A 26232-nucleotide genomic window follows, 5' to 3' on the forward strand; every position below is an offset into this window, starting at 1 on the left:
ACCTGCACCGTGAATGAAGTGTGACCCGTTTGTTTTCTCAGCGCTCTGCAGTCGTCTGCTGTCTCCCTCTTTTACCGCACCAGCTGCGGCCGCCAAGTCATGCAACCAGAGTTCATTTTAAAGTGACTGGAAAACAAACCAGAATAAAAAGAAAACATGCTTTTTCTTTTTCTTCGTTCCTTTTCTCCCTTTAAAAAAAAATATATGGCTTCCAAAGACTTCCAGCCTCAGATGTGAGGCGGTATTTTAAAATTGGACTTAAAATAAACCAGGCTGGAGGGGTAAAAATAAAGTTGAAGCTTTGGCCATCAAAATATGCACACAGGACACCCAGAGTAAAACTGTTTAAAGCTCCACTATAGTAAAACATAAGTGTTTAAACTCTACAAGTTGGGGGGGAAAACACAAAGCATATATTGTCAATTATGAGATTGTGAATTCATGCATATTAGTATAGATAATAACATAACATTCTGTATAGTAGCATATTTAATATTAGATGGTTAGGTTATTCTTCCAAATGCTTTTGCAGATTTACAAGTCAGCATCTGAGAATAGAGCTTCAGTAGAATCATTACGGTTTGCTTGAGATGAACCAAACACTGAAGGCTTCTGGATTTAAAATGTTTCCTAAAAGTATGCTTTTAGAAAAAAAGGATGCATGAATAGTTATGAGAACAAAAGTTTATAATACAGCACTATAGGGAGAAGGAGAAAGAAGCATGGCTAGAGTGGTTCTACTGTACTTTTCCAAACCCAACATAGAGCCTACAAGGATTTCCTGTCTGAAATAAAACAAAAAAACATTTAACATCAATGATATTAAACTCTTATCTCAAAAATTTGTGTACTTCTGGAAAATAAGGTTCCACGGGGTGTTCAAGATCTAATAATGTTCTGGAACCCTTCCTGTATCCAATTTCATAGTCTTCCACACACAAATTAAGGGTTTCCCCCAGAAGGACAAACCAAAAAATATTGTTCGAGTTCTATTTTTACATTCTTAGAAAGTGCGCTTCATGATAGTGACATTGTGTTGCAGGTTTCCTCCACAAAATCTCAAACCCAAAATTACAACCCAAAAGAACACATAAGGGTTAAGATTTCTTGGGAAAACTACAGCTTTCTGAAGGAACATTTTCCAAAAAAAAAAACAGCTGGTATAATGTTCTACATGGAATCTTAAGACGTTTACATTTATGGCATTTGGCAGATGCCTCTGGACACCCTTATCCAGAGGAACTTACATTGAGCAGTTCAGGGATAAGGGCCTTGCTCAAAGGCCCAGCAGTGGCAGCTTGGTGGTGCTGGGATTTAAACCTGTAACCTCCTAATAGGGGTGATCAACCAGAGGGACAAAAAGGTTATAAAAGTACCCTTGAACTAATTCTCTTGGGAGTGTACATCAACAGTTTATTGTTAGAATTGACAGAAATAAATTCTTATGTGAAAACAAACTTATAATACATTTGGGCAACAAACTGCCCTCTCTAGACATGCAGAAAAAGCTCTACAGTGCTAATTTTCTCCACACCAAAAGTTGAACCTGGAACTAATGGACAAGATTAGTAAACATGCAAGACATTGAATGATGCAAGGGCTTTGCTTAGGAAAAAAAAATGCTTATAAAACATCTCATCAATATTTAATTAAAACCTTTCCTTCCACTGAATACAAGCTGAGAGGCAGCATCTGTAATGTTACAGATACTGTACATAGAATTTACATCTATTGTTTCAAACTGGTATACAGTGCAGCATTTAATTTAATAAAGCCTTCAAGGCTTTTCTGTAACTCTTATCTGAATCGCTGTAACCCGTGGACATGTTGAAATGCTTGTCTATTCTTTGCGATTAGTGATCAGTAAAGCGTTAATGCTGAGTGACAGCAGGGCACAGCAGCACCTAAACACCATTTCAGCAACAGCCTCAGGCCTGACCCCTGAACCCTCCTCATTATAGTCTTTCTTTGTCCCTGACAGCCTCTTCCTCTTTCTTTCTCTCTCTCTCTCTCTCTCTCTCTCTCTCTCTCTCTCTCTCTCCCCATCTCTCTGTCTCTTTCTCTCTAAACTTTCATAAACTCTCTTGCCTATCTTCTGTAGTCATGTGTCAGGGACACGCTCCCTCAGACTGCAGCTTCATTACTAGACTAATGAACACAAGCCCAGGTCACCACAACAAGAGGGTAATAACTCTGCTATGAAGCCATTAATCAAAGACTTAATGAAGTATTGTAACCTAAAACCTCCTCAGTGGAGTCAGGCACGGCTAACTCTGGGCCTCTAGCCCTACCACAAGCCTCTGCTTTAGCAATATGCTTTCTGCTCTGAGGCCCCATCGCTAATATCAGAATCAAGGCCTAGATTATGATCCGATTAATTGCATCTGTAAGTCTGAACTTGGCTTGATCTAAGGGAGCTTTAAAAAGAAAATCTCGTTCTAAATACCAGCTAAATATTAGCCAACATCACAGGTGAAACATACTTAAATAATTGTACATACCTTCTATAATTAAGTGCTATATTATATGGTTTATAATGTACATAATTCTAATAAAAATTTAAAACTTGCACTAAATTACTCAATTGAAGTTAACTAACAAAAAAAACACACTTTTTACACTTTAGAATTTGATTCCATAACATCTTTTTTTTTTTATACAAACGAACAATCAATAAACACATATTAAACCAATATAGTAGTATTTACAGTATCTAAAATTATGATTTATAATCAATATTTATTTTTAATAAGATGTTCAGAAAATCAGTGGTGTAAAGTATTTGAGTAAATGTAATTCGTTACTGTGCTCAAGTAATTTTTTTGGCTACTATATATTTTTTTACCAAGTATCAAATACATAAGCAACTTTTACATTTATTTACATTTTTTTTCATTTATGATTTAATATATGTACTATTTAATTTACTTTACAATGACTATTACCAATTACATTTAGTCAGCCAGCTCTAAATATTTGCTTTTACATTGACTAAAATTATTTATTTAAATTTCAATTGTCCACTGAATACTAATAGTTCTTCTACTTTGTTACATGACACTGCAATTTTAGTAATTAATTGATAATACTTCAAAAAGTTATCTTTTTGCATAAAGAGAACCTTTATGCAAAGTGATCCTGTTGATTGTTAATTTATTTTGCTCTTAATTTTCAAATACTTTTATATATTTGTGTGTAAGAAAATTTAAATGTGGACAATGTTCACGTAAGCATACATTTTACCTTGTTTTACTCTTTAATTAAAGATGATATACTTTTATGCCCAGTATTAAACCTATTAAACACTGATTTATATATAATTTTGTTGCCATTTCTTGTCAATAATCTTGTGGCAATTCCAGGTTTATAAAATGAACCATGAGAAATGTATATGTTTAGGGGAAAAAATCGTTCAGTTCTCATTTTACACAGCTCTCTCATATATTTCATACTCAGTGTGGCCATGTGAAACATTAACATATGCACAGCCATTATATGGAAGTTGTAGTCACTTTGGGTTAGTTTTTATCATAAATAATCAGGCTGCAATGTCAAAGTTATATACAGATGCTGTGGGCTTTCTTCATTCCTGCCACCACAAGTCTAAAAGGTTTGTTCATTTCACAGATAAGTGTGACTACTCCAATGAACTCTTTGAAATCATAATGTAAACATGGCAGAGATGCTGAAGGATGAAAAGCCTGAATATTCACACCATATGGAGAGCCATGCATTACACCCTATCTGGCCCCTCATCTTAACTAACGGAACCATGTGTTTAACTCCATAGATTTACTTGAAATCTCAATAAACATGGGGTTCGGTGCCATGCACACGCAGTAAATGCGCTACTGCTATTAGTTCAATTTGCTCTAGTAGGAGGACTTCCTGATCCTGCAGAATAGGAAATTAGGCCCTAGATTACAATCTATTCCTTGTGCATGTGTCATCGTTGAAAATGTCGCTGCCATTCTCATACTTGAAGAGTTTTAACTACTTTTAAAAGGTCTACAGTGCGCCTACTTAGGCAGAAATGCTCTAGCACCTATAACCTACCATAAATGCACCATAGGTTGCTCAGTTGTGTCTTTTTTTGAAAGCTATTTGGTCATTGAAATACAAAGAGTTAAGTCAAACGGCCCATTTCACATTGTAGCATCAGCTAGAGGCTCTCTTCAGTGAAGTCAAGATCCGGTAATGATATTCAAACTGACAGGTTCAGTAAAAACACAATCTCACAGCAGGTTTCTGCTAAATTTAAATAGAAAAAAAAAACTGACTCCATCTTCCAGCAGCAGCCCAACTGTTTTAATCTTCAAGCTTTACTTTTCCAGGTCTACATACTTCTGTCAGATGAGGTTTTATATTAATGGGAAGTGCTCGCTATAGAATAATACACACAGCTACCCGATGATGAAAGATGGCATGAAGAGAGGGATCACGGAAGGAAACACTCCTGTCTTTGTGCTCGCTCTTTGTTAAAAACGAGGGAGACTGGGAGGGGATGAGTGCGCAACAGACAGCGCATTCACCAGCACAAATCCACCGCCTCCTCCTTCGCTACCACAATCATATGGTTCCCAGCAGAGCTTATCAGCTCCAGATGCACTCCTCCATCTTCGACCAGCATCCCTCGCTCTCTCCCTCTTTTTCTTTCCTAATGACACCGCACAGATTTTGTCACTCTGTGGTCACTGACCGAGGCCATGTAATACCATATCTGCCTTTCGAAGAAGAAAGAAAAGAAGCCAGTGAACGTGAGCAGTCATTTTCTTTCCCTCCCTCATCCTCCCTCACTCAAGTTTTTTGCTCCATATTTTTTGCTAGTTCATTATTTTACTCTTGCAGTCAGGACAGTAAAGTGAAACCTCCTGATTCACAACCACTCACAGTCCCAACCTGATATCAATTCAATTAAATGATGGTCATTAAAGTTTATCCATGTGCTGCACAAATTAACATATGCAAAACAGAACTTGTGTCTAGATTTCTTCTGTTGAAAATCTTAGGAAATTAAGGACAGATTTTTACTGACCATCACCATGTCTACAGGTATTTTAATATTCATAGATTTACATTTACGGCACCTGGCAGATCCTCTTCTAATTATCTTATTTATACTACTGAGATGTTAAGAATTAAGGGCCTTGCTAAAGGGCCCAGTGGATGGGGTGGGATTTGAACTTTCAACCTTCAGATCAGAAGTCCAACATCTTAACTGCTGCTTATCCACCATCACTCACAAAACCTCTTGAGGAGATTCTGATTGCTACTTCAAATGCATTCTAACATCGAATTTACATAATATGCCAAATATAATTTTGTGACCACTGCTCAACTTCTTGTTAATCATTAAAAATATCAAATGCTTTAATATTAATAATAAGCATCTGGTCCCTGGTGATACTATATGATGTAAGCTTTGTGTTTGTTTCTAGGCAACTTGACAGACAACGCAAAGCAACAGCCTTAATGACATTAATGTATTTCATAATAAATTATGGCAAAACGCAAACTGTGCTTTGTAAAAATATCAATATAAGAGACTACAGCAGCCAACCAGATAAGGTGAAATGAATTCAGCTCATGCAAAGGTAGTGCATACATGAGTGTGCTGAGAAAAGTTTCATGAGAGCAGTTTAATTCTGCGAGCACTGAGCACTGACATATGCATGCCTACTTGAGTCCGGTCCAATTCAAGGCACTTTTCATTTAATTATTTTATATTTGCTGCTCTGCATATCTAAGACAGATGCCCTTACCTGCGCTGGTAAAGATACTCTTCAACATAAATATTAAAACGAAGCTTATTGCTAGCAGCACCAGAGAGTATAGAGCAGGGGTCACCAATGTGGTGCCTGCGGGCACCAGGTTGCCCGCAAGTACCACATGAGTAGCCCGCGGTTTCCTACTTTGTTAAATCATAGTTGATACTTATTATGAGAAATCATTAACATGATCAGTGTCTTCACATAGATGAATATCATTAATTATTAATAATAACATATAATAAAAGGTAAATTGAGCAAATTTGTTATTTCAGATCAAATTGAAAACTGTGTGTATCAAACTGGTAGCCCTTCACATTAATGGTACCCAAGAAGTAGCTCTCAGTTTCAAAAAGGCTGGTGACCCCTGTCATAGAGTATAGAGCAGCAACAAATGTAAAATGCACCTTGATGCTTATGATTGAGAAATTGGATTTTTTTTTACCCATTTTGACCCATTTTGGTGCAACAATGCAGTGGAGTGCATTTTTTTTCCGATGTTCACTATCATTTCACTTCAACACGCCCAAATACTAAGACCCAAATACACTATATGGCTGAAAATAAGTGAACATTTGACCATCACAGCCTTACGTGGTCTTTCCCAAACTGTTATGTCCAAGCAATATGCCTTTCTGCTACTTATGGCCTAAGTTTAATGCACACCCTTGTTTGGTCCCATATTACCTAACATTCTGAAAATAGACTTGCGCAATATTGAAAAATTTAAGTGACACCAAAAGTAGATAAATTTGAATTATTATTGTAAAAATTTAATTTATAAGGGGTCATTTATAAATATGAAAAAAAGACATGTATTTTTAAGAATTTAATTTAAAAGGATTATATAGTTCTCTCTAAAAGGTCACATTTTGGCACCCGAACATGTCTAATTCCTGAACAGCAGCAGTAGTGGCCAGGCGAAACGACTATATACAGCTATATGGGTGTGTAATAAACAGACAGCAAAGTGGAGGTCTCTGCCCTTCCTCTCTGTGAGCTGTGTGTGGTTTGGAAGCATTTCCATACTGCTCTTTGCGAGCCAAACGCAGCTCAATCCTCTGCCATTATTCCAAGCAGGCCACTCTCCCAACTCCTACAAATACATCTCCCCCTTAGTTAGACACCCTTCCTCAAAGCCTCTGGCATCCAGCAGGGCTTCACCCTGAGTCATCCTGGGCGAAAGACATGAAAGTTAGCAATAAAAACAGTGCGGTAGGGGAGCGCAGCTAACAGTATCTGCAGCAGGACCAGTGCTTTTCAGGGTGTGCGCTTGATGTGGTTGGTGGCAGCCCACTTGAGAAGGCCATGTGATGTTACTGGAGAGCCTCCATGCTGAAGGCCCCAAGAGAGCTGTGGAGAGAGGAGAAAGAACCACCACACCAAACCACAGCACAGCACAGCCAGTCCTGAACCTAGCAAAAGTCATTCAGAAATAATCCATGACCAGTCCAGAACCCAGTGCAGAATTGTTCCAATGTGAATTGAATGCCTTAGGACAAGACAACAGCTCATGAAAACCAAAATCATATCAAGAGCATCAGATTGTTCTAAAATGATACAAATAAATCTTTTTTTGCAGAAAGTGTACATGTAAGAGCAGTTTCAGGAGAGATACTTTGACCAAGAAAATTTAAAGACAAAAAAGGTACACGTGATGTTCAGGTCCCTGAGTTCAATCTTACGATACGAAAACATTTGTAAAAATATTTACATTATTACACGCCATTTAAATCTTCGTGCGATCCATTGGAATGCTGCCTTGGACATGCGCATCTTCCACTTTGTAACATGCATTACTTTTGCATGTGGTCGAAAGAGTTTGTTTGTCTCAGTGTTAATGCACCTGCTCGCTGCCACCTACATATATACTATAAAGTTTATAACTTACTGTAGTATAAATTGCTCTGTTTTACTAAATTATGTTCGGTAATTTACAGTTATTTGATCAAAATACAGTATACTACCCCATACTGATTTCTATTTTTAAATATTCCTGGGTAGGCCAGGCCTTGTCTCGATTTACAATATTTTTAAGTTATGATGGCATCATCGAAACGCATCTCCATCGGGACCTCCTGTATTTGGTGATTATATTCCAAGTCTGAATCTCAAATAGTATTACTTTTCTAAAAACCTTCTCTCTAACAGAATTATGGTTATGCCATTATGGTCATAAATCTGGACTACTGATGCGAATCTTGCGATTTATGAATCCCAAATGCCACCAAGCTGCAATAGTTGAGCAAGGACTTTTATTTTCATCTGCTCTGCTCCACTGTAAATCGCTTGGATGAAAATTATATTCATGAGCACTCCGCTCATTTCAATTCTGCCTTCCGATGGCACTGATTTACTAGAATCCAAAGTAATGAGCGCTAATTTGTGTGTACAATGGGATAAATACATAATAAATAGTCAGCCTTTTAGTGGGTGATTTACAAAAAATAATTGGGTGAATTAAGTGGGAAACAATGGCACAGCAGGCAGCACTGCCACCTTGTTCACCCCAGTTCAAACCTGAGCTAAGGTTACCTCTTGAGTGTGTTTGAATTTTCAGCGTTCTTCAAAAGTGCTAACGTGGGGTTCCTCCAAAACTAGCCACTGTTAACTGCTGTACTGTTAATATCTTATGTGTGTTAATGTGTGCATGACAATCAACTGCTGTTCCATGAACAGTTTACCCTGTGCAGGATAAAAGCTTCCCTAAAACTGAATAAATGATTTTGGTCTCTGTTAAATATCCCTCTTGTGAAAGATCACCTATGTACCACAGGCTATATTTTGATTGCATGGGTCCACATTATTGTTGGTTTTCATCATCAACATCATCATCATCATTACTACTACTACATCCAGTGGAAGAATAAAACAAGAGTGGTGTTTTCAGTACATTTTTATTCTTACTGAGATTTCTGTTTGACTCCCTTTACATGAGTCATTACACAAGCTTAATTTGCTGACATGATGTCATTAAATTGCTAATTTGGTTGGGTGTGAGAATTTTTTTTCCCCATTTGTGCACAGTTGCTAATTTCATGGCCAGAAATCATAGTAAAGCTCAGCAAAAAATCCTTTTGTTGTGTTTCCCTTGTGTCTTGTTATAGTATATAGAGTACAGGTAGTCCCTGACTTACGATGGAGATGCTTCCCGATGACACCATCGTAACTTAAAAAATAATTAGTTAATAATCACAGTATATAATTTAACAAAACAGATAAATTTTTTTGTACCGTATTGAATAAACTTTACAGTATATAAATACTATGTATATACTCACGACCTTGACACTCGCGACCTCGATAGTTCGTTACTTTTCATTTGGAACTGGACTGAGAGTAACTTGCGAAATATCTGATAGTTGGCGAGAAGCCGCGAGTGGCTCGAAAGTTCGGAGTAACATTTCAAAACAGAATTTGTAATAATAAATTACATCAAAATGTTAAAAAAACTATTTTATTATTGTATTATTTATTTAAAGTAGTAAATAAAACATTTATGACAAGAAATTCACAATTTTTGTTAAGTTTACAGTACAATTCCCCTTGAAAAGGAACCATGAAAAGGGGAAAGTCTACACTGTGTACACGCTCTAACACAGAGACATCCAAACTCCGTAAACCGCTAGCGAGGTCTAGCAAGGCATCTCAGAAGGCGGGTGTACCTCATACACGCTTTTGCCTTTGCCTGCCGTGTTAAACTTCAAATGCTTTTTTTGTCGTATCGCTCTCGTCATTGTAGGATTGAAAAATCGTAAGTCGAACCCCCATAACTCGGGGACTACCTGTATTTTATTTCATTAATATCTTAGATTTCATTTTGAATTTACCACAAAAAAACATTTTTTAAATAAGTGGCATATATTTGCAGATGCTTGTCTGCTGGTCTAACCAGGAAGAACACTGCAGATCAGTGGTTAAGATTTTGATGGCTTCTGATAAAAAGGTCATGAGTTCAAATACCACCACTATCAAGCTGCTACTGCTGGCCCCTCAGCCCCTTTACAGGCACCAAGAGGCCATGTTATGCAAGGCCCTTAACCCACAACTGCTCAGAATATATATACAAGGGCGTTTGCTATGTACGTAAATGTTTACCCCCATGTTTAACATTAAGGAGGGGATGTAAACTTTTGCACTCAACTGTACAACCACCAAAAATAATATGACTCTCTGCTACTTATGGCCTAAGTTTAATGCACACCCTCGTTTGATCCCATGTTATTCTGAAAATAGATTTGTACCAATAAAAAAATAAAGTGACACCAAAAGCTAAATAGGTCAATTCCAATTAATATAATAATGTAATTCATAAGGGGTGATTTAATAATAATAATAATAATAATAATAAAATAAAACTTTTTAGAATTATCTCGTTCCAGAATGTCGTCTTACTACAGCGTATAGACGATTTTATTTAATTAACATCTTAGAAATCAATTCAAATTTACCATTTGACGTTAACGCTATACTCCCCTGACTTCCTTTTTAACACACACCTGTTTGGAGGAAGTAACGTATTACCTATTGTGTGTTTGTGTGCATGTGCTGTGATCGGACTTGTTCTACAAACAGATTTGCGAAAAATATAGCAGTCAAGTGAAACCAGGTAAATTCAGTGACGCTGAAGCGCTGACAGGAGGCGTGACACTGGAAAGCAGTTTGTATGATGGTATTTTCCATCCCACTTCAGTTAAAAATGGAGCTAATGTTACTGTCCTGTTGTGACCCCTATTAATGCGAGTAATACGTAATTTTATTTAAAAACATCTACAATGTTATGACTGAAGCCTGGTTGTATGATAATGATGCTTGAGCCTCATTCACTGACATTCTGACTATAATATGCACTTAGATCTCTGCATTAGCCTGATATTATGTTTGACACCCCATTAAATGGTATGTCAATATAAAACCTCAGTACCCTGACTGGCTGTTAGTGCACTTGATATTTATTTATACGATATTTATTCAAAACCGGCCCATTTTTAAAAGCATGACTGAGGAAAAAAATATCATAATGCTCTGCCTTGTTTTTTATGCCGCGATCACAAAAATGCAGGGCTCTAATTTATTTATTTGTTTATTTATTTATTTATTCATTTATTAATTTTCACAAGTTTGGGCTATTCTTACCAACCCATCTTGCTTTGTGGGCTCATCAAAAGCGAGGGAAGCCAAGGATTGGAATGTATTGAAGAGAGTCTGAGGATGAGCATATGGCTTCTTCAGGCCGCTCCTCAAGGAGAACAGGAGGAATAGTGTGGTTTCGGTGGGTTTAACAGCAGAACATGCTCACACATTAAGCTCCATCTGATTCCTGCCTAACGAGCACCAAACGCCTCTGGTGAAGAGTCTAGCCCACGGAGGAAAGCAGTGTTTGTGCAAATCACCCCGAGCCCTTTCATCCGCAGCCAAACGGCAGAACGCTGCGGCCTCGTGCCGAGCGACTGGAAATTGAAATCATCTCCCGTTCCGCAACCCTCCTCCCTCCCCACACCTCCCTTTTCACTTCTCTCCCTCACGCTTCTATATTTCTGTCTCTGCACAGAAGACTACTGGCAAAGGCCCAGGCCACAGTAACAGAGGTGAAACTGTGTTTAGTTTCCTTTCTCCCCCTTTTTTTTTTCCCTCGCCTCGCCTCCTCCCTTCTTTCCTGCCATCATAGTGAGCAGTCGGATTGAAAGAGAGGTGCAGACACACCAGTTAGTGACCACGGAGATGTACAGATCAGAACTTTATGATCCCCTTCACTCAAATTCTCTCTAAGCCAAACTCAACACACTGAAACTTTCTCTGATGATTCTCAGTTCAGTCGTTCAAACCGAGGACTGGTTTTAATTTTAAAAACGTCTGCTTCCGAACCGTAAAATAACAACTCAGATAATGTAACAGTAATGGCTTTTTATAAAACCTTAAGCATTTTTGAAAACGAGTTGCACTTAATTATGGCAAAAAAAAAAATCCTGCCCATAAAATAATGCATTGATGTGATAACATGTGAAAAGTCCTGCTGCAGCGTATTAAAATCCCTGCCTGAAAAGCAAACTAGGCCTATTTATGACGTCTAAAAACGTTACACGGGTGCTTACAGGAGTGCGTAAAGCTCTGTGTGTGCTTACACGTATAGTATGTGTGTAAAGCACGCTGGGCGTATTAAACAAAGCGGCACATGTGACGGCACTCCGTGTGGGTGGGCAAACATATGTGGCTGGCAGGATTAGGAAGTGGTAGGCCACATCTTTTTATACTGAAATATCCCCATAATATCTGGCTCTCGTAGGAGTGTGGAGAGCCTCGCACCAGGCTGTCGCCTTGCAGACTTGCTTACTCGGGCGTCTCTTGCACTTCATCTGGTTTCTTTTATAATTAGTGAAAAAAACCTACCCCCTTGCTTTTCACACGCAGATTATAATTTTTTTTTTTTTCAGAAAGAATTGGAAACTATCCAAAAACATTGGGTTCTGCTTAGGAACCGATAAATAACACTTTTCTTTTGTAGTTCCTCCTGTTCATGCTGTCATTTTAACTGCAATATTCCATATGCATTAAAAAGTCATTGTACAGCCAAGTGCAAAAGTTTGCACACCCTGTAAAACATATATTTATATGCACAGGTCAGACATAACATTATGACCATCGACCAGGCATAACATTATGACCACCTGCCCAAAATTGTGTTGCTCCCCTTTTGCTGCAAAAACAGTTCTGACCCATCGAGCATTAACAGCATTAACTTCTCCAGTAATTCGAGCTACAGGAGCTCGTCTGTTGGATCGAACCACACGAACCAGCCTTCGCTCCCCACATGCATCAATGAGTCTTGGCCGCCCATGACCCTGTCGCCGGTTCACCACTGTTTCTTCCCTGGACCACTTTTGATAGATACCGACCACTGCAGACCAGAAACAGCCCACAAGAGCTGCAGTTTTGGAGATGCTTAGTTCTTCCCAGTCGTCCAGCCATCACAATTTGGCCCTTTTCAAACTCGCTCAAATTCTTACATTTGCCCATTTTTCCTGCTTCTAACACATCAACATTGAGGACAAAATGTTCAAATGTGCGTAATATATCCCACCCAATAACAGGTGCCATGATGAAGAGATAATCAGTGTTATTCTATGACCGGTCATAATGTTATTCCTGGTTAGTGTATATCAAATATTCAGAAGCAGTTTTAATACCTTGAGCCACATCTTTTAATCTGGATAAATTTGAAAAACATTGTTTTTATTTACCGTTCACACTATTGTTTTCAATCATTTCCCTAAAGCTGATTATCAACACTGAAACGTATGAAAACGCTTACATTCCTGTACTGTGCATGAGTAAAAGGAAATATGCATCAACCTGCATTATTTCTCTATCTGTTGTTATTTACTTTCGTGGCTCTTTGAAACATCGCTGCAATATTGAGGAAACCTCCCTGTAACTAGAAATTAATTATCATTTTTTAAAGGCTTATTTTTTACAGTCCACACTGTGATTTTTGTTGACTAAAAATGCCATCTCAGTGCGAATGGATGACGAAAACAGAGAAAAAACTTAGCAGGTTCAAGTCAATTTGAATCATTTTTATTTGTATAGCACTTTTAACTATGGACATTGTCTCAGAGCAGATTTACATGTGGTAAGATAATGAGGTAAGAATAAATTAATAAGAATGTTCTATATAAGTCTAAGTTTGTCCCTAATGAGCAAGCCGGTGGCGAATGTGGCAAGGAAAAACTCCCTCACATGGCATAAGGAAGAAAACTTGAGAGGAACCAGACTCAATAGAAAAACCATTCTGGGTGGCACCGAATGTCTATTTATCACAGCTAAATGACGTTAAAGTGTGCAATGATGGAGATCAAATAAGTACGTCCATTATTATATTTTTATTGATATACATTTTTTGTATTTAGAAGTCTGGATTGTAACAAAATTGCATATGACTGTAGTGCAGAAGTTATATTTACCTGGCAGTGGTAGATGTACTCAGGCGTGGTTTTTTTAAATTTCATATTCCACACTAAAGCCACGCCATCTGGCTCATGAGGAGCATCCTCATTGTTGTTATAAGAGGCCACTAGCAGCTCTGGGTACTGGAAAGAAAAGAGAGAGAGAGAGAGAGAGAGAGAGAGAGAGAGAGAGAGAGAGAGAGAGTGAGAGAACGCTACACCCAGGCATACCATACGCATATTTTGGTTAGTCATATGAGGAAAAAGAACATGTACACGTGATGTCTTCTATATATAGTTCTGAAAAAGTGCACACTTTGCTGAACTAAAATATGTTAATCTTCTGCACCTCAACCATGAGCAAATCTCTGGCATTCACTGTGTGAAGAAATCACACTGTGTTTTTTACCACCATGCTTGTTAAAATGCCGCCTTACCCAACATGACTTTTTACAGGAAGATAGCCTTGGCAAGATTAAACAAGTAAATACAAATATTTCCATGTGGGTTTTTGCTGAAATATAGTTTTGGTTTCTTAAAAGACAAGGTGTCAAAATATATTATAGGCAGAAAAACCCAATTTTGGATAAAACCCAATTTCTCATTGGGCTGTTTGCCAGACTTCTACCACAGACAGTTTTTCTCAGACTGTCACACCAATGTGCAACTCCCATATTTCTCTGTACTGAGAAAAGAAATAACAACCTGTTTACTCCAGGGAACTTTACAAGGGAACATGTTGGGACATCAATAAATCTGTAAACACATTTAAATTTTTTGGGAATGCTGATATAAATATACCCCTTTACTCTTTAAATTCCTAGAACATGTCAATACAAGACTAGTACTACTTATTTTTCTAATCGCATACCTTTCCTATTAGTTCCACTGTAATCAATAAATATATCATACTCTTTATAAGTAATATGCTCCAATATAAATAGAATATGCCAAGGGTTAGGTTCTAACTAGACACAAAATAGTGGTTAGTCTTCAACTATTATTTATACGCTGTAATTATTTCATAGCAGAAACTATTTTATAGGGTGAAATAAATGATACAAGTATAGTCAGCTTAAAGCAAGGATCTCCAAACTACCACCAGAATACTTTCCGGATGCACTGTATTACAAGAGGCATGGTGAAGTATTTCAGCTGAATAATTAAAGTAATTTGTGTTATAAGTCCTTTTTTTTCCAAGCAATTATATTTAACTAAAATGTTTTAAAAGTAAAAGTTTTAAGTTACTTAAAATTCCTTACTTGCAAAGTTCTAAAAGCAAACAAACAGTGGTCTAGTTTCTTGATTAGTTCACGGCTTTATGAGTTCAAGACTCGTACATTTAAAGTGGTGATGTTTTGTTTCACTCTGGTGCTTCATATTACTATGAACAGATCAAACACTTTGGTTTATCTACTGGATACGTTTTTCCACATCTGAAGGCATGCCAGTTGCAGTTTCAATGTTTAACAAAACATTGGTCACAGGCGTTCAATAAATATATCACTTTTCTCAGTACAGAGAAACATGTCAAACTGTGGTAATCACATACTGTATACATAACAGATTCAGTGACTGGAGATCAGCTAGACTGATGCTGGAGTATTTCTTTCAGACAAGCAGGTGGAAGACAAAAGTACAGAATAGTAGTCACAATATAAAACAGAAGCCGGAGAGTGTAGATGTGCAGATGAGAGGGAAGATGCCCCTGAGAGATGAAATGAAGAGGTGCTGACAGGTATGAGAGGTCAGAGGGTGAGATGACTCTACCTGAGGGGACCAGTCCAGACAGGTGATGACCCGATGCTTAGACCAGTGCTCATCATAGAACAGACGATTAAAGGACAGAATTGACCCTCCCTGCAGGTCTCTGAGACAGACACAGAGAAAGAGATACAGAAAAAGATATAGAGCGAATGATAGACACATCATCTGAATAGGGAAGGATCTTAACCACTCCTAGAAAAAAAATCCACTAATTTCTAAATCTACAGTTCCACACCACATAATAACCTGGTATCAGAAGTACTCCTGAGGCTCACTGTGCAATTTACTGTGCTATCTGCAGACACGTTTTTTTAAGAGCTCGTGTTTGGAATAATCATCCGCACTGAATAAGAGGCTGCGCATGAATGAGAGTATTCCTTTGAAGAACACAGAAGCACAGTGCAAGGGTCCAAACGTATGAGTCATCGGATACACACACACACACACACACACACACACACACACACACACACACACACACTCGTGCTCGCACACTTGTGAACACATGAATGCACATACACGCCCTTCTTTACCCTTCTTTATCCTCGAGGTCTCGGCCACTGTAATCGAAAAAGATGTTAGAGTCTTCAGAAAGAGCTCGCTCCATCACACGAATACTGCGGTCAAAGAAGATCACAAACTCTTCAGAGTGCAGGACCTGCTGCTTCTCCTCCTCCGTCAGCTCTCGCGGGTGGCCTAACACACACACACGCACATACACACAGATACTGTATATATTGATTTATGTGAATACAAATGCAAACACCCAAAATATACAGACCTTTAGAATAAATAAACAGGACGGACAATACGTTTACACAAATGACAGAGCCATGAGTTTCGAAAATGATGTTTGCAGCTCCCTACCTTAACTAAAAAAAACCCTAGACTACTCATAATAATGCATTAGCAGACGTTCTTTTACAGCATAAGGACAATGACACCAGTTACAGAGATCCACTACAGAGATAACATGCTCAAGAAAAAACTACAAAGAAAGTAATTAAGCACAAATTAATAAGTGAATAAAGAAATAAATATATCAACACACACACACACACACACACACACACACACACACTCATATGCACACAAAATCCCCTAGTCCATTTCTTCATAATGACTATGCGGTCACTTATTTCTTTTTTTGATGTTATTGGGTTCCTCCATTTTCTCCCAGACCATTAGAGGCCCTTCACTTTGATCTCGGACCGCTTGATTCTCATGGCTCTCTTTTTTTGTCGACTCATAAGGAAGACGAAGGCCTGATCAAAGTCCCAGCGGAGTCGATGCACCCATGCGCTCTCTCTCGCAGTACAGCCCCGACAAGGCCTCTCCTTAGCCTGCTACACTTATTTACTCAATACACACGTACAAAGAACGCACTCTGTGCAGCCTTTGAAGTCCACTTGCTGGGGTCAAGTGACATTAATTTTGAATCGGGCTTGACCCACAATGCTGCGAGCTGATAAGCAGGACCCCTGACCACAGAGATTGGTATCTGATATGGCGGCTGGGGTCACACGCGAATAGCCATGCAACGCTCCAACGAGCCTGTTTGGTGACTGAGAGATTCCTAACTTGTGAGACGCCGTGCTAAAGGCGGCACGAGGTAGATGAAACATACGTTGAGCTCATGCCGCCGATTCACCTTTGTTAGGAGTGTGTGATGAATGGAAATGTTGTAAACTTTAATTCACATTAAATTATGTTTCTATTGGTCTGTATTAACAGTGACATGATGAATCAGACTTACACGCACCAAAGGTCTAAATTTTACAAATGTCTTTAAACAAAGTAGCTTATACAAGTGTTTTGTCTTTGTGAAAATGAAAATTATATCCTTGTTCTTGCAAGTACAGGCCAACATTTAAGAATGCCATTAAGATAAAACCTTGTGAAATAGGAATCAATAAGATTGTTAATCCCTGCTTTTACATTAAGTTCCCCGTCTGCTTACATACAACCAGAATACTGCTGTTACTGTACTACGGTGAATGATGACAACCATGTTTATCATATACTAGGGGTATAAACAGGATTTATAGTTCAGTATGTGTCTCAATTTTTGAGTCACGGTTCGGTTCAATTTCTTTACATTCAAGGGGGAAGGAATGCAAAACATAAAATTGCTTGTCGTTTTTTATTAACGCAGATCATGATTAATTAAGATTTGTGAACAAGAGTTTACATTTTCTAACAATTTTAAATAAAATACTTTGGTTAAATAATATATACATTTTTATTTTATGATATTTTATTAAAATAAAATAGAATAAATCAAATTTATGCAATACACTTTTTACTATATTGGTTAAATTGATTAAATAAAATTCAATAAATGGAAAAATTGAATTAAATAGATTATATTTGTTAGACCCCATTTGAGTAATACATATGTTATGTAAGTGTGTGTGTGTGTGTGTGTGTTTTACATTTAATATTTAATTTTCTAAAGCTATGTTATACTTAACTGTTCCACTTAATTGTCAAGATTTTCTCCTTTTAAGAGAGTCTCTTGAAGCTGTACATAAAACGCTAAAGAATCCATATCGCTAGCATTATTGGCTACCCACTACCTGGTTAGCGGCTAACGCTTGCACTATGGAATTTTTAGCGTTGTCTTATATGCGCAAAACCTTTAGAACCCTGGTGCTACATAGCACAACATAAAGCTACATAAAAAAAAAAGCAGCAGCCAAGGACTATTAAGTATATATAAATATATTGCAAACAATGCAAGACAGACAGTGCAAAGACAACACAAAACAGTGTAGGACAAATACACAAAAGACAAAATAGTGCCACCAGTAAACCTACTGTACAATATACAGTACAGTGTGCAGAGATGTGGTAACAGTTTGGGGAAGAATCACATTAAGGTGTCATAATACTTTTGTTCATATTTAATGTTTAAGGTCTACACCCCTTGGGGCCATTCTATTAAAACAATACATAGTAAAAATTACAGCACGGCAATTTGCTTACAAAGACACTTCAATTTAAAAATTTTATCATTTAAAGTAAAGGCCAATCTACTTTTTATTCATTAAGAGGTACATTTAATGTGAAACATTAGTAAAACCCTTTACGTATTCCTGTTATTTACATAGTAACAACAAGAAATAGTAATTTTTTGACCAGTCCTTCTTTTTGATGTGAATAAGACCAAAAAATGCAAGCTGGTCACATTAGAGAGAAAAGTCATCACACTAAAGACTCCTTCAGTAAAGGATAAATAAATGCCACACAGGGTGTTAATAGTTGTATGGTCCAGCTGATGGAAACCATTAGTCAATTTCCATTTTCCTCTATATGTTCCATATGAATGATTAAAATGTTCTTTTTGTTGTTAGTTTATTTGTTTATTTAAACAGGAAAAGCATGAGCATGTATAAAATAATCAGGCATATATAAATATACTCTGACACTCAAATGTATCAAATGTTAACACGGCTGAGAGGTGGCAGCTCAGTGGCTAAGGCTCTGAGGTACTGATCAGAATGTCGGGGATCAAGCCCCAGTATTGCCAGGCTGCCAGTCTTGGGCCCTTGAGCAAGGCCCTTAACCCTCTGTGCTCCAAACGCACTGTATTATTTTGGACCCCAGCTTCCTAAGATTGCTGGGGTGAAAAACAAATTTTACTGTACTTTAAATAAAAAAAGCAGCTTTTCCTTTGACATATTTTACTGACTAGAAAAATCATTCTATAAAGAAAGAACGTTTTCACCAAAAAAATGTGTATCCCCCCCACACACATGTACAACCTTTCTTTTTACCTTCTTTTGTATCCTTGCTTTCTTCATCCTCCGTCTGATCGGACTCCAAGCCTGCTTTGGGTTCTGTATTATCCTCATCTTCCTCTTCATCCTCTGTTTAAAGACAAAGAAAATTCTGTGTCATCTGCCAAAACTTCACCCCCACCTTTCCAGTGACCCATATTGAACCCAAGCCCTGGCTGCGTTCACACTAATCGCTTACAGATCTCTTGTACAAGCTTACAAACAGGCCAGACTCTTCACTAATATAACAGCACACAAATCATGACCTCCAATTATAATCACAATCTTAACTTGTTTTGGATCAACATGCCTTATTTGTGAAGAATTTCATGCGGATTTGCGCAGCTGCGTTTGCACAAATTTGAGCCAAAGTTAAATAGTGAGATAAAAGAAAACCTTGTGAGTTCTGATAACCATGTGTGCTATACATGTGTCTGTGAGTAAATCAAGATGTCTGCTGGGAGGAGAAGTACAGATACCCAAACCGGAAACAAGACTGTTGAGTGGCATGCCTCCTCTGTGCTCTCTCCTAACCCCCCTCAGCTGCATTGTGCCTCCGGGCTATGACGACTCACCCCACAATTAACCCAATCACCCCAGTCAAAGAAGCAGCCTAGTGCTCATCTCCCACAGGCACCTGCCTCTGTACCCCACCCCCTGCTCAACCCTGCATGCTGGGCATGTGTTCCTAACCCTCCCCACCCCTATGACCCATGGTTGCACATGCCAAAGGCGCTCCAAGATGCTTAACACCCACTGGACACCTGTGCATAACAGAGTGCCCTCGCAGACACAATCTAACACACACAAGCCTCTGTGGGATTGTTTCCTCATTGACCCTGTGTGGCAGAGGTTAACAGGCATGGGTCATGCTGACAGTAGGCGCCCAGTTCTGAGGAGGAAGTGATCCCATTGCACCAGACGTGGCACGGCTCACGCATTCAACACCAGCGTGTTTGTGTTCACACCCGCTGAGACGGAACGTAGTGCCTCAGGGCTTTTGCTCGACAATTGAGTGTCTGGACCTAAAGAATTAGTCCTCTTACACTACCGGCCAATGTCTGCTCTTATAATAAACTTGCTGTGTTTAAAGCATTTATAGTTTTATCTTATTCGATAATATTTTTCTTGCGTTTATCTTTATCAGACCAAAGTACTCCCCGATTCCGTAACAGTGGGGATGCAGTCTAGGTGGTGGTGAATAATCTGAAACCTAAAACTCCTGTGGCTCCTGGCAAAACAGCTTTGGTAAATTGAAATCTTGACTCTGAGGTTTAATATGCTCATATCAGTGCTGAGTTTCTTCCCGAGAGGCTTCTGGTGAATGCGGATCAGTGATGTGAGTGCAATTTGGGCCTGAGACAAATGTGGTTTCACTGCTGAATGTGACCAGACCTCTGAGCCAGAGACCAGCGGGGAACCAAGAAGTCCTTAGGCCCAGACGGGCAGCCAGCCAAGCAACCCAGACCATACCACACAACACCACACCACACTACTCGGCCAGATCCTTTCTCCATCTGTTTTTCTCTTGTACTCTTCTGGGCTTGGAGGTGATGCTCTTTGCATAAGCAACACGACTCATTCTCTCCATTCGAAGACTTTGCAACTGTTCCTCCAGACTTGGACAGAAATTATGTATGAATGAGAGTTTAAAAGGCACTGCATGGCTAAGATCCGAGATCCCACTGTGGCACAACAAGAAATCTGTGCTAAACTTGACCTGATTTGACCAGGTTTTTTGGGGGAGGATGATGTGGTACAAGCCGAGGGAAACAAGAGAAAGCTGAGAGGCTGGACAATGTGAAGTGGTCAGGCTAAGAACAATCACTAACCACAGAGACTGGAACAACGTAAACTAGGCTTGATTCAGGATTGCGGCTGAGAGGCCATAGGTTCACAAACAACATGACAGAAACATACCATAAGTCGTTGTGGTTTGCTGTCTAAGCTACAGCTATGCTTTTTAATAGGCCAATCATAAAATCAGTGTCTGCACAACATTCATGACATTCATAGAGGTGAAGAACGTAAAATGACAAAGAGCTGAGGCACTATGAAAATTAAAAAAAAAACATAATGCTGTGACAGTTTAAAAGGAGCTAATCTCTACATGCCATCTGAAATTACACTGAACTACCTTCAGGGTGTTGGGGTATTAAGAAAAGATCTCTCTGAGATACATAAGATGCGAAGGGGCAGCTTTAACACAGTCGCTGGGCATGTAATCTTCAGTCACAAGATACTTTTCCTTTCCACCTGCCGTGTAATACCAGTCAGCTCTGTGGGGCAGCGTATTAAGCTCACTCTTCCCTGCCTGCCAGTTTGATGAAACTCTGGGCCTACATAGCATGGTAATGACATCCTCAGCATCTCATAGCTGTTCAATCTTCCTTCAGCTTCCTCATGCTGCTAGTGTCAATTCAAATCCACACTGGGTCACAGTGTTCTCAGGATGAAGATCTTAAACCAGTAGCTCAGCTTGCTTATATATCATTCAGCCAGACATGATGATGGCCATCAGTTTGTATGCCAGGACACCAGATGAATGCAGGCTTTGTCTCTATATCATCAACCAAGGTGTAAATACTGAGCCGTTAAAGATAGACGAGTGTATCTAATCACCCCAGAAATAAAATTTGTTGCAATGATGTGAAAGAAAGTTTTTTTTGCCTTTCAAATCTCTCATTAAAACAAAGGTGAAACAGGAAACATGTGTGATGGTGAAAATATTAAACTTGTGGTTTTGTTTGGGTGAATTGGAGGGCATCCAGTATAATGGTCAACGCCTGTCCTGTTGGTGATAGATAGATGTTGACACGAAGCATTTTCATAAAAGGCGCAAAGGTATGGCGCAAAGTGGCACAGCTAGTGAAAAAAATACACACGCGCAGGATGGGATCCATCCATTAAACGGCAGGAGGATGAGCCCCAGCTTTTCATCCAGCCTTTTATTGGGCCAAGCTGTGCAACTCCAGGCCTCCCATTTGGGATATGGAGCTCATTACACAATCCAAAAAATTCCCCGTCATCTGACAAGCAGGGAGTTTTCCTTCTAATGTGCAGTGCCAAGAATGGGGTGGCTGGTGTTCCTCACCATGTCTTTTCTTCAATACAGAGGGAAAATGGAATTGAGTATGAGCATGAGCATGAGGGGTATTTCCACGTGGGGTGAAAGATGGCGAAAGAGGGGGAAGACCTTGTTTCTGCCTGTCCATCGTATACTGTGTATCTATTCTGCTGTGAGCCAGTACTGACATTCAGACACAATTTGCGCCTCAGAAGTTGGGTGTCAAGCAGTCTGCAGACCACAATAGAGGCAGAGTGCAGAAAGCAGAGGAGGAGGAGGCGGCAGCAAATGTGGACATGAAAGAAGTCTCTAATGTGGCACTGGCACGCCACCCCAAGCATGACATAAACACTGTATCACTGCACAGAACACAAAGTCAGTTCAAGCTTCTAAACCCTTCTAGAAAAGCTCATTAACACCTGAGAAGCACTTGCCACAATTTACAAGCTACTTCATATTAATGTATTAAATCTGAAATCTCTAAATGCTTTCATGAAGAAAATTCAGCTATCCTTTACCAATGCTGACCATAAATGGGCAAATGACAGCATCGATCATTCATTCTTGTTTCTTGACACTACCTCAACTCTTTCTGCAAAGCATGCTGATGGCTTTGCTGCAGTCTCTGCACCATGACTCATCCACTTCTAGACAACAAAAGATCTTTCTCTTTTCTTCACACTTCAACTAGGACTCCGTGTGAGATTTTCTGAAGTCAAGCTGTGGGGGCAAAGCCTGCTTCCTCTCTCTGGGCCGTGCTCATCAAATGCGTACTGTAGAGTGAGGAAAAGATACACTGAGCTCAGAAAAAGAAGGCAAGCCTTTAATTGACTCACAGCCACTCTTCCCCCTCAGGCCTCCTGCAGCTGTGCACTCGTGGGCTAAAAGCGCCCTATGCCCCCCTCTCATCTCCATACATATACACATAGCCACCAAGAATGCCAGCATACTGCGACTGACTAATATCAGACGACCTTCTAACTTAAAAGATAAAATATGCAAAATTGGTCACTATTAATCCTTTAAGATTCGAATGCTGGGATTTCTAGATGTTCACAACTAATGATTGTAATGTAGTTACTAAATAATGTATTTTATTTTACTATTTTTTTTTACATATAAATGACAGGCAAAGCAAAGTCATGAACTCTACCAGAACAATAAACTTTATTTTAAGTCTCTATAAGGTATTAAGGGGCACACAATACTGTAAATTAAGAGGCGTAAGTAATAATTGAATCAAGTTATAACATGATTTTATAGCTAGCATAAACACATCTAGTGCCATAGAGTGTTCCTATTCTACACTGTTACATTGTAAATGCAACCAATTAAAAGATTCCAAATAATCAACAAAGAATATCTCTAAATGAACCAAAACGCTATCAAATGCATGCATATCAATCACTCTCCTCCATATCTGCTCTTTTTCGAAAGTTCTTTAGAAGTGGGGCATTGTGGAAAACTAAACTATTTACTGGAAAGCACAGATTTCGGGCTCGGCCTTTCGGTGCCATTCTGCATCCTCATTTTCATTTGTCATCATGACAAACGTCTCAGATCAAACCCGCTGTGCCTTTTATAGCAGCACTATCAAACCTTTATCTGCTGGCACAAATCTGCCTCTCCCTCCGACTCAGTGCTCTGGGGTCTGGAAATATTCAGTGCAACAGAGATAAACAAACGAGTCACTTTGAACACAGATAACTACTCTGAACCTCCACTAACGCATGCAGGAAATGCTCCAGATTGAGTGATTTTTGAGGCCTTGTCTGATTTGGAGGGGAGAAAAAAAAACAGAATTGAAGTAGGTTTTATATTTTATTAAAGCAAAGGTTTTATATATGTGGCTAATTAAAGGATAACCAAAAAAACAATTTTCACTACTACTAGTTTTTTGTTGTTGTGCTAATTAAATACTACTATAACATATATTTTAAAAGTAAAATGTTATTTTTTTAAGAATAATAGAGGTGGTATTGTCATGGTATAATGACATTTGTATGAAATATGCACAAATCATTTCTTATTGTGAAATTTAATAATAAATAAACAATTACTTCTAAAAGACTAACTATATAATATAATAATATAATATATAACTAAAAAGTATTATAAATCTAAAGAGCAGGGCCAGACAATATAACAATACAATACAAATACACTCATCATTTATGTCACAGAACAATGTGTGTGTGTGTGTGTGTGTGTGTGTGTGTGTGTGTGTGTGTGTGTGTGCATGTGTGTTTTTTCGAATATTCAGTATGAAACTTTTTAAAGTACTTACTTCACAAATGAGTTTGATTTTGTATATAATATAAGTGTAAATCTGCATTTGTAATGCCATATACTAGAAATACATTAAATAAACAAATAGATAAATAAATAGCTGCAGCATTTGCTTTTATTTTCCTGTATTTAGCAAAAACATATTCAATCAAATTTTTCATATAACAACAGATTCAACAACAGATGTAACATTGTTTTAACTTTTATTTTTAAGAAATCTAAATACTGATAATGGATCCAAAAAACACAAACATAAAACACTTTTAAGAACATCTTTTTTTTCCAGGTAATTATGACAGTTTTTTATTTTTATTTTTTAAAGTTATAAAATACGTCTTAATTTTAATTACTCAAGTCAAGGTAATGCAACGTCCCAATGCAATTTCACTTCTTTTAACTAAAACCACATCATTTAATACAAAAGAGAAACGACTGAAACTGTCTACAGTTCAAGTGATAGCTGGTATTTAAGGAATAACCTCAGCCAACCCATAGCATTTATTTAAGGATCAGAAAGAATTTTTTTAAATGAATCAAAGACAAATAATGAATGAGACACAAGTAAAAAAAAAAAAAAGAAAAGAAAGGACTAATGCGTGAAATACAGTCTATGACAGTCAACACAAACTTTGAGTGAAACACTGAGCTCTCCCATTGCTCAGCTTTTTCACTTTGAACTGCCGAGGCTCTAAGCTGCATTGGTTCTGCGGCCTGCGACCGTGGTGCCAGTGGAGCTGGCGTGCTCCCAGAACCACATCTTTAAGAGAGCCATCATGCCACGCCATGCACAGGCCGGCCACAGAGCATGATTAAACCTCATGACTTCAAACTTTCCAAACACTGGCCTGTCAAAATGAGCCACTCAACCAGGGCATTGAGCTAAACTCACTTTTCACCAAGTCGCCTAAGAAAGGACGGTTTCGCTGAGAATTTGGAAAAGGCATGAAGTGATGATATATCAAATAGAACGCTGTGTGAAATGTGTCTGACAGGATGTGTTTTTATAAAAAAGAAAAAAGAAAATGGAAAAAGAGAGAAATTTATCACATATAGGATCAATTTCTGGTCTGCCATGAAAATAAACACTGCGCAGATTCATTTAACAACTAAAAAGCTCTTGCATTTCATACAAGTCATAGGTGACAAAGTATTTGGGCCCCAGGATTTATGAATAAAAACGTCTAGTACATTATTCTCTTAGGTCTCTATACTGTTCCCTTTGGAACTAGACTCGTACGTCTCGTGTGCTAAGAGTGCTCTCTGATGGCCGTGTGCGGTAGTGTATATCCTTTAAATGTGTGCGTTCCGTGTGTGTAGAGGTCAATCTGTTTCTGGTGTTACTCTATCCAGAACAATTTTCCTTCTGTTGAAGGACAAGATATTTTCAGAGGAATGTTGGACATATTCTGTATTAAGATCAAACCATGTGGAGATATTGATTTGCGGACGTATGGCATGAGTGACGTTGAAATAAAAGAAGTGCAGTGGCCTGCTTTTTGCCTTTCTTAAACTCAACATCAATCCTTCAGGGAGTCCAAAAGACCATGGAAACCTTAAAAGTTCAATTCAGTACATAGAAAAAGGATTGCAGCAAGAGTATTCATAGGAATGAAAAT

The 26232-nt window shown here is 38.4% G+C and overlaps 1 protein-coding gene across 2 annotated transcripts in view; it reads right to left on the reverse strand.

The window, feature by feature from the left end:
• LOC124376290 (cytoplasmic dynein 1 intermediate chain 1) overlaps positions 1-26232 on the reverse strand; it is a 61460-nt gene that overhangs the window by 15135 nt on the left and 20093 nt on the right. For both annotated transcript variants that reach the window (XM_046835302.1, XM_046835301.1), the window contains 4 exons: positions 19258-19350; positions 16012-16174; positions 15482-15581; positions 13730-13855 (listed from right to left, as the gene is read on the reverse strand). In XM_046835302.1, coding sequence (XP_046691258.1) covers positions 13730-13855; positions 15482-15581; positions 16012-16174; positions 19258-19350 — 482 coding nt within the window. The remainder of the gene's footprint in view (positions 1-13729; positions 13856-15481; positions 15582-16011; positions 16175-19257; positions 19351-26232) is intronic.

Source organism: Silurus meridionalis, chromosome 22 (assembly GCF_014805685.1).
Source record: "Silurus meridionalis isolate SWU-2019-XX chromosome 22, ASM1480568v1, whole genome shotgun sequence".
Taxonomy (NCBI): domain Eukaryota; kingdom Metazoa; phylum Chordata; class Actinopteri; order Siluriformes; family Siluridae; genus Silurus; species Silurus meridionalis.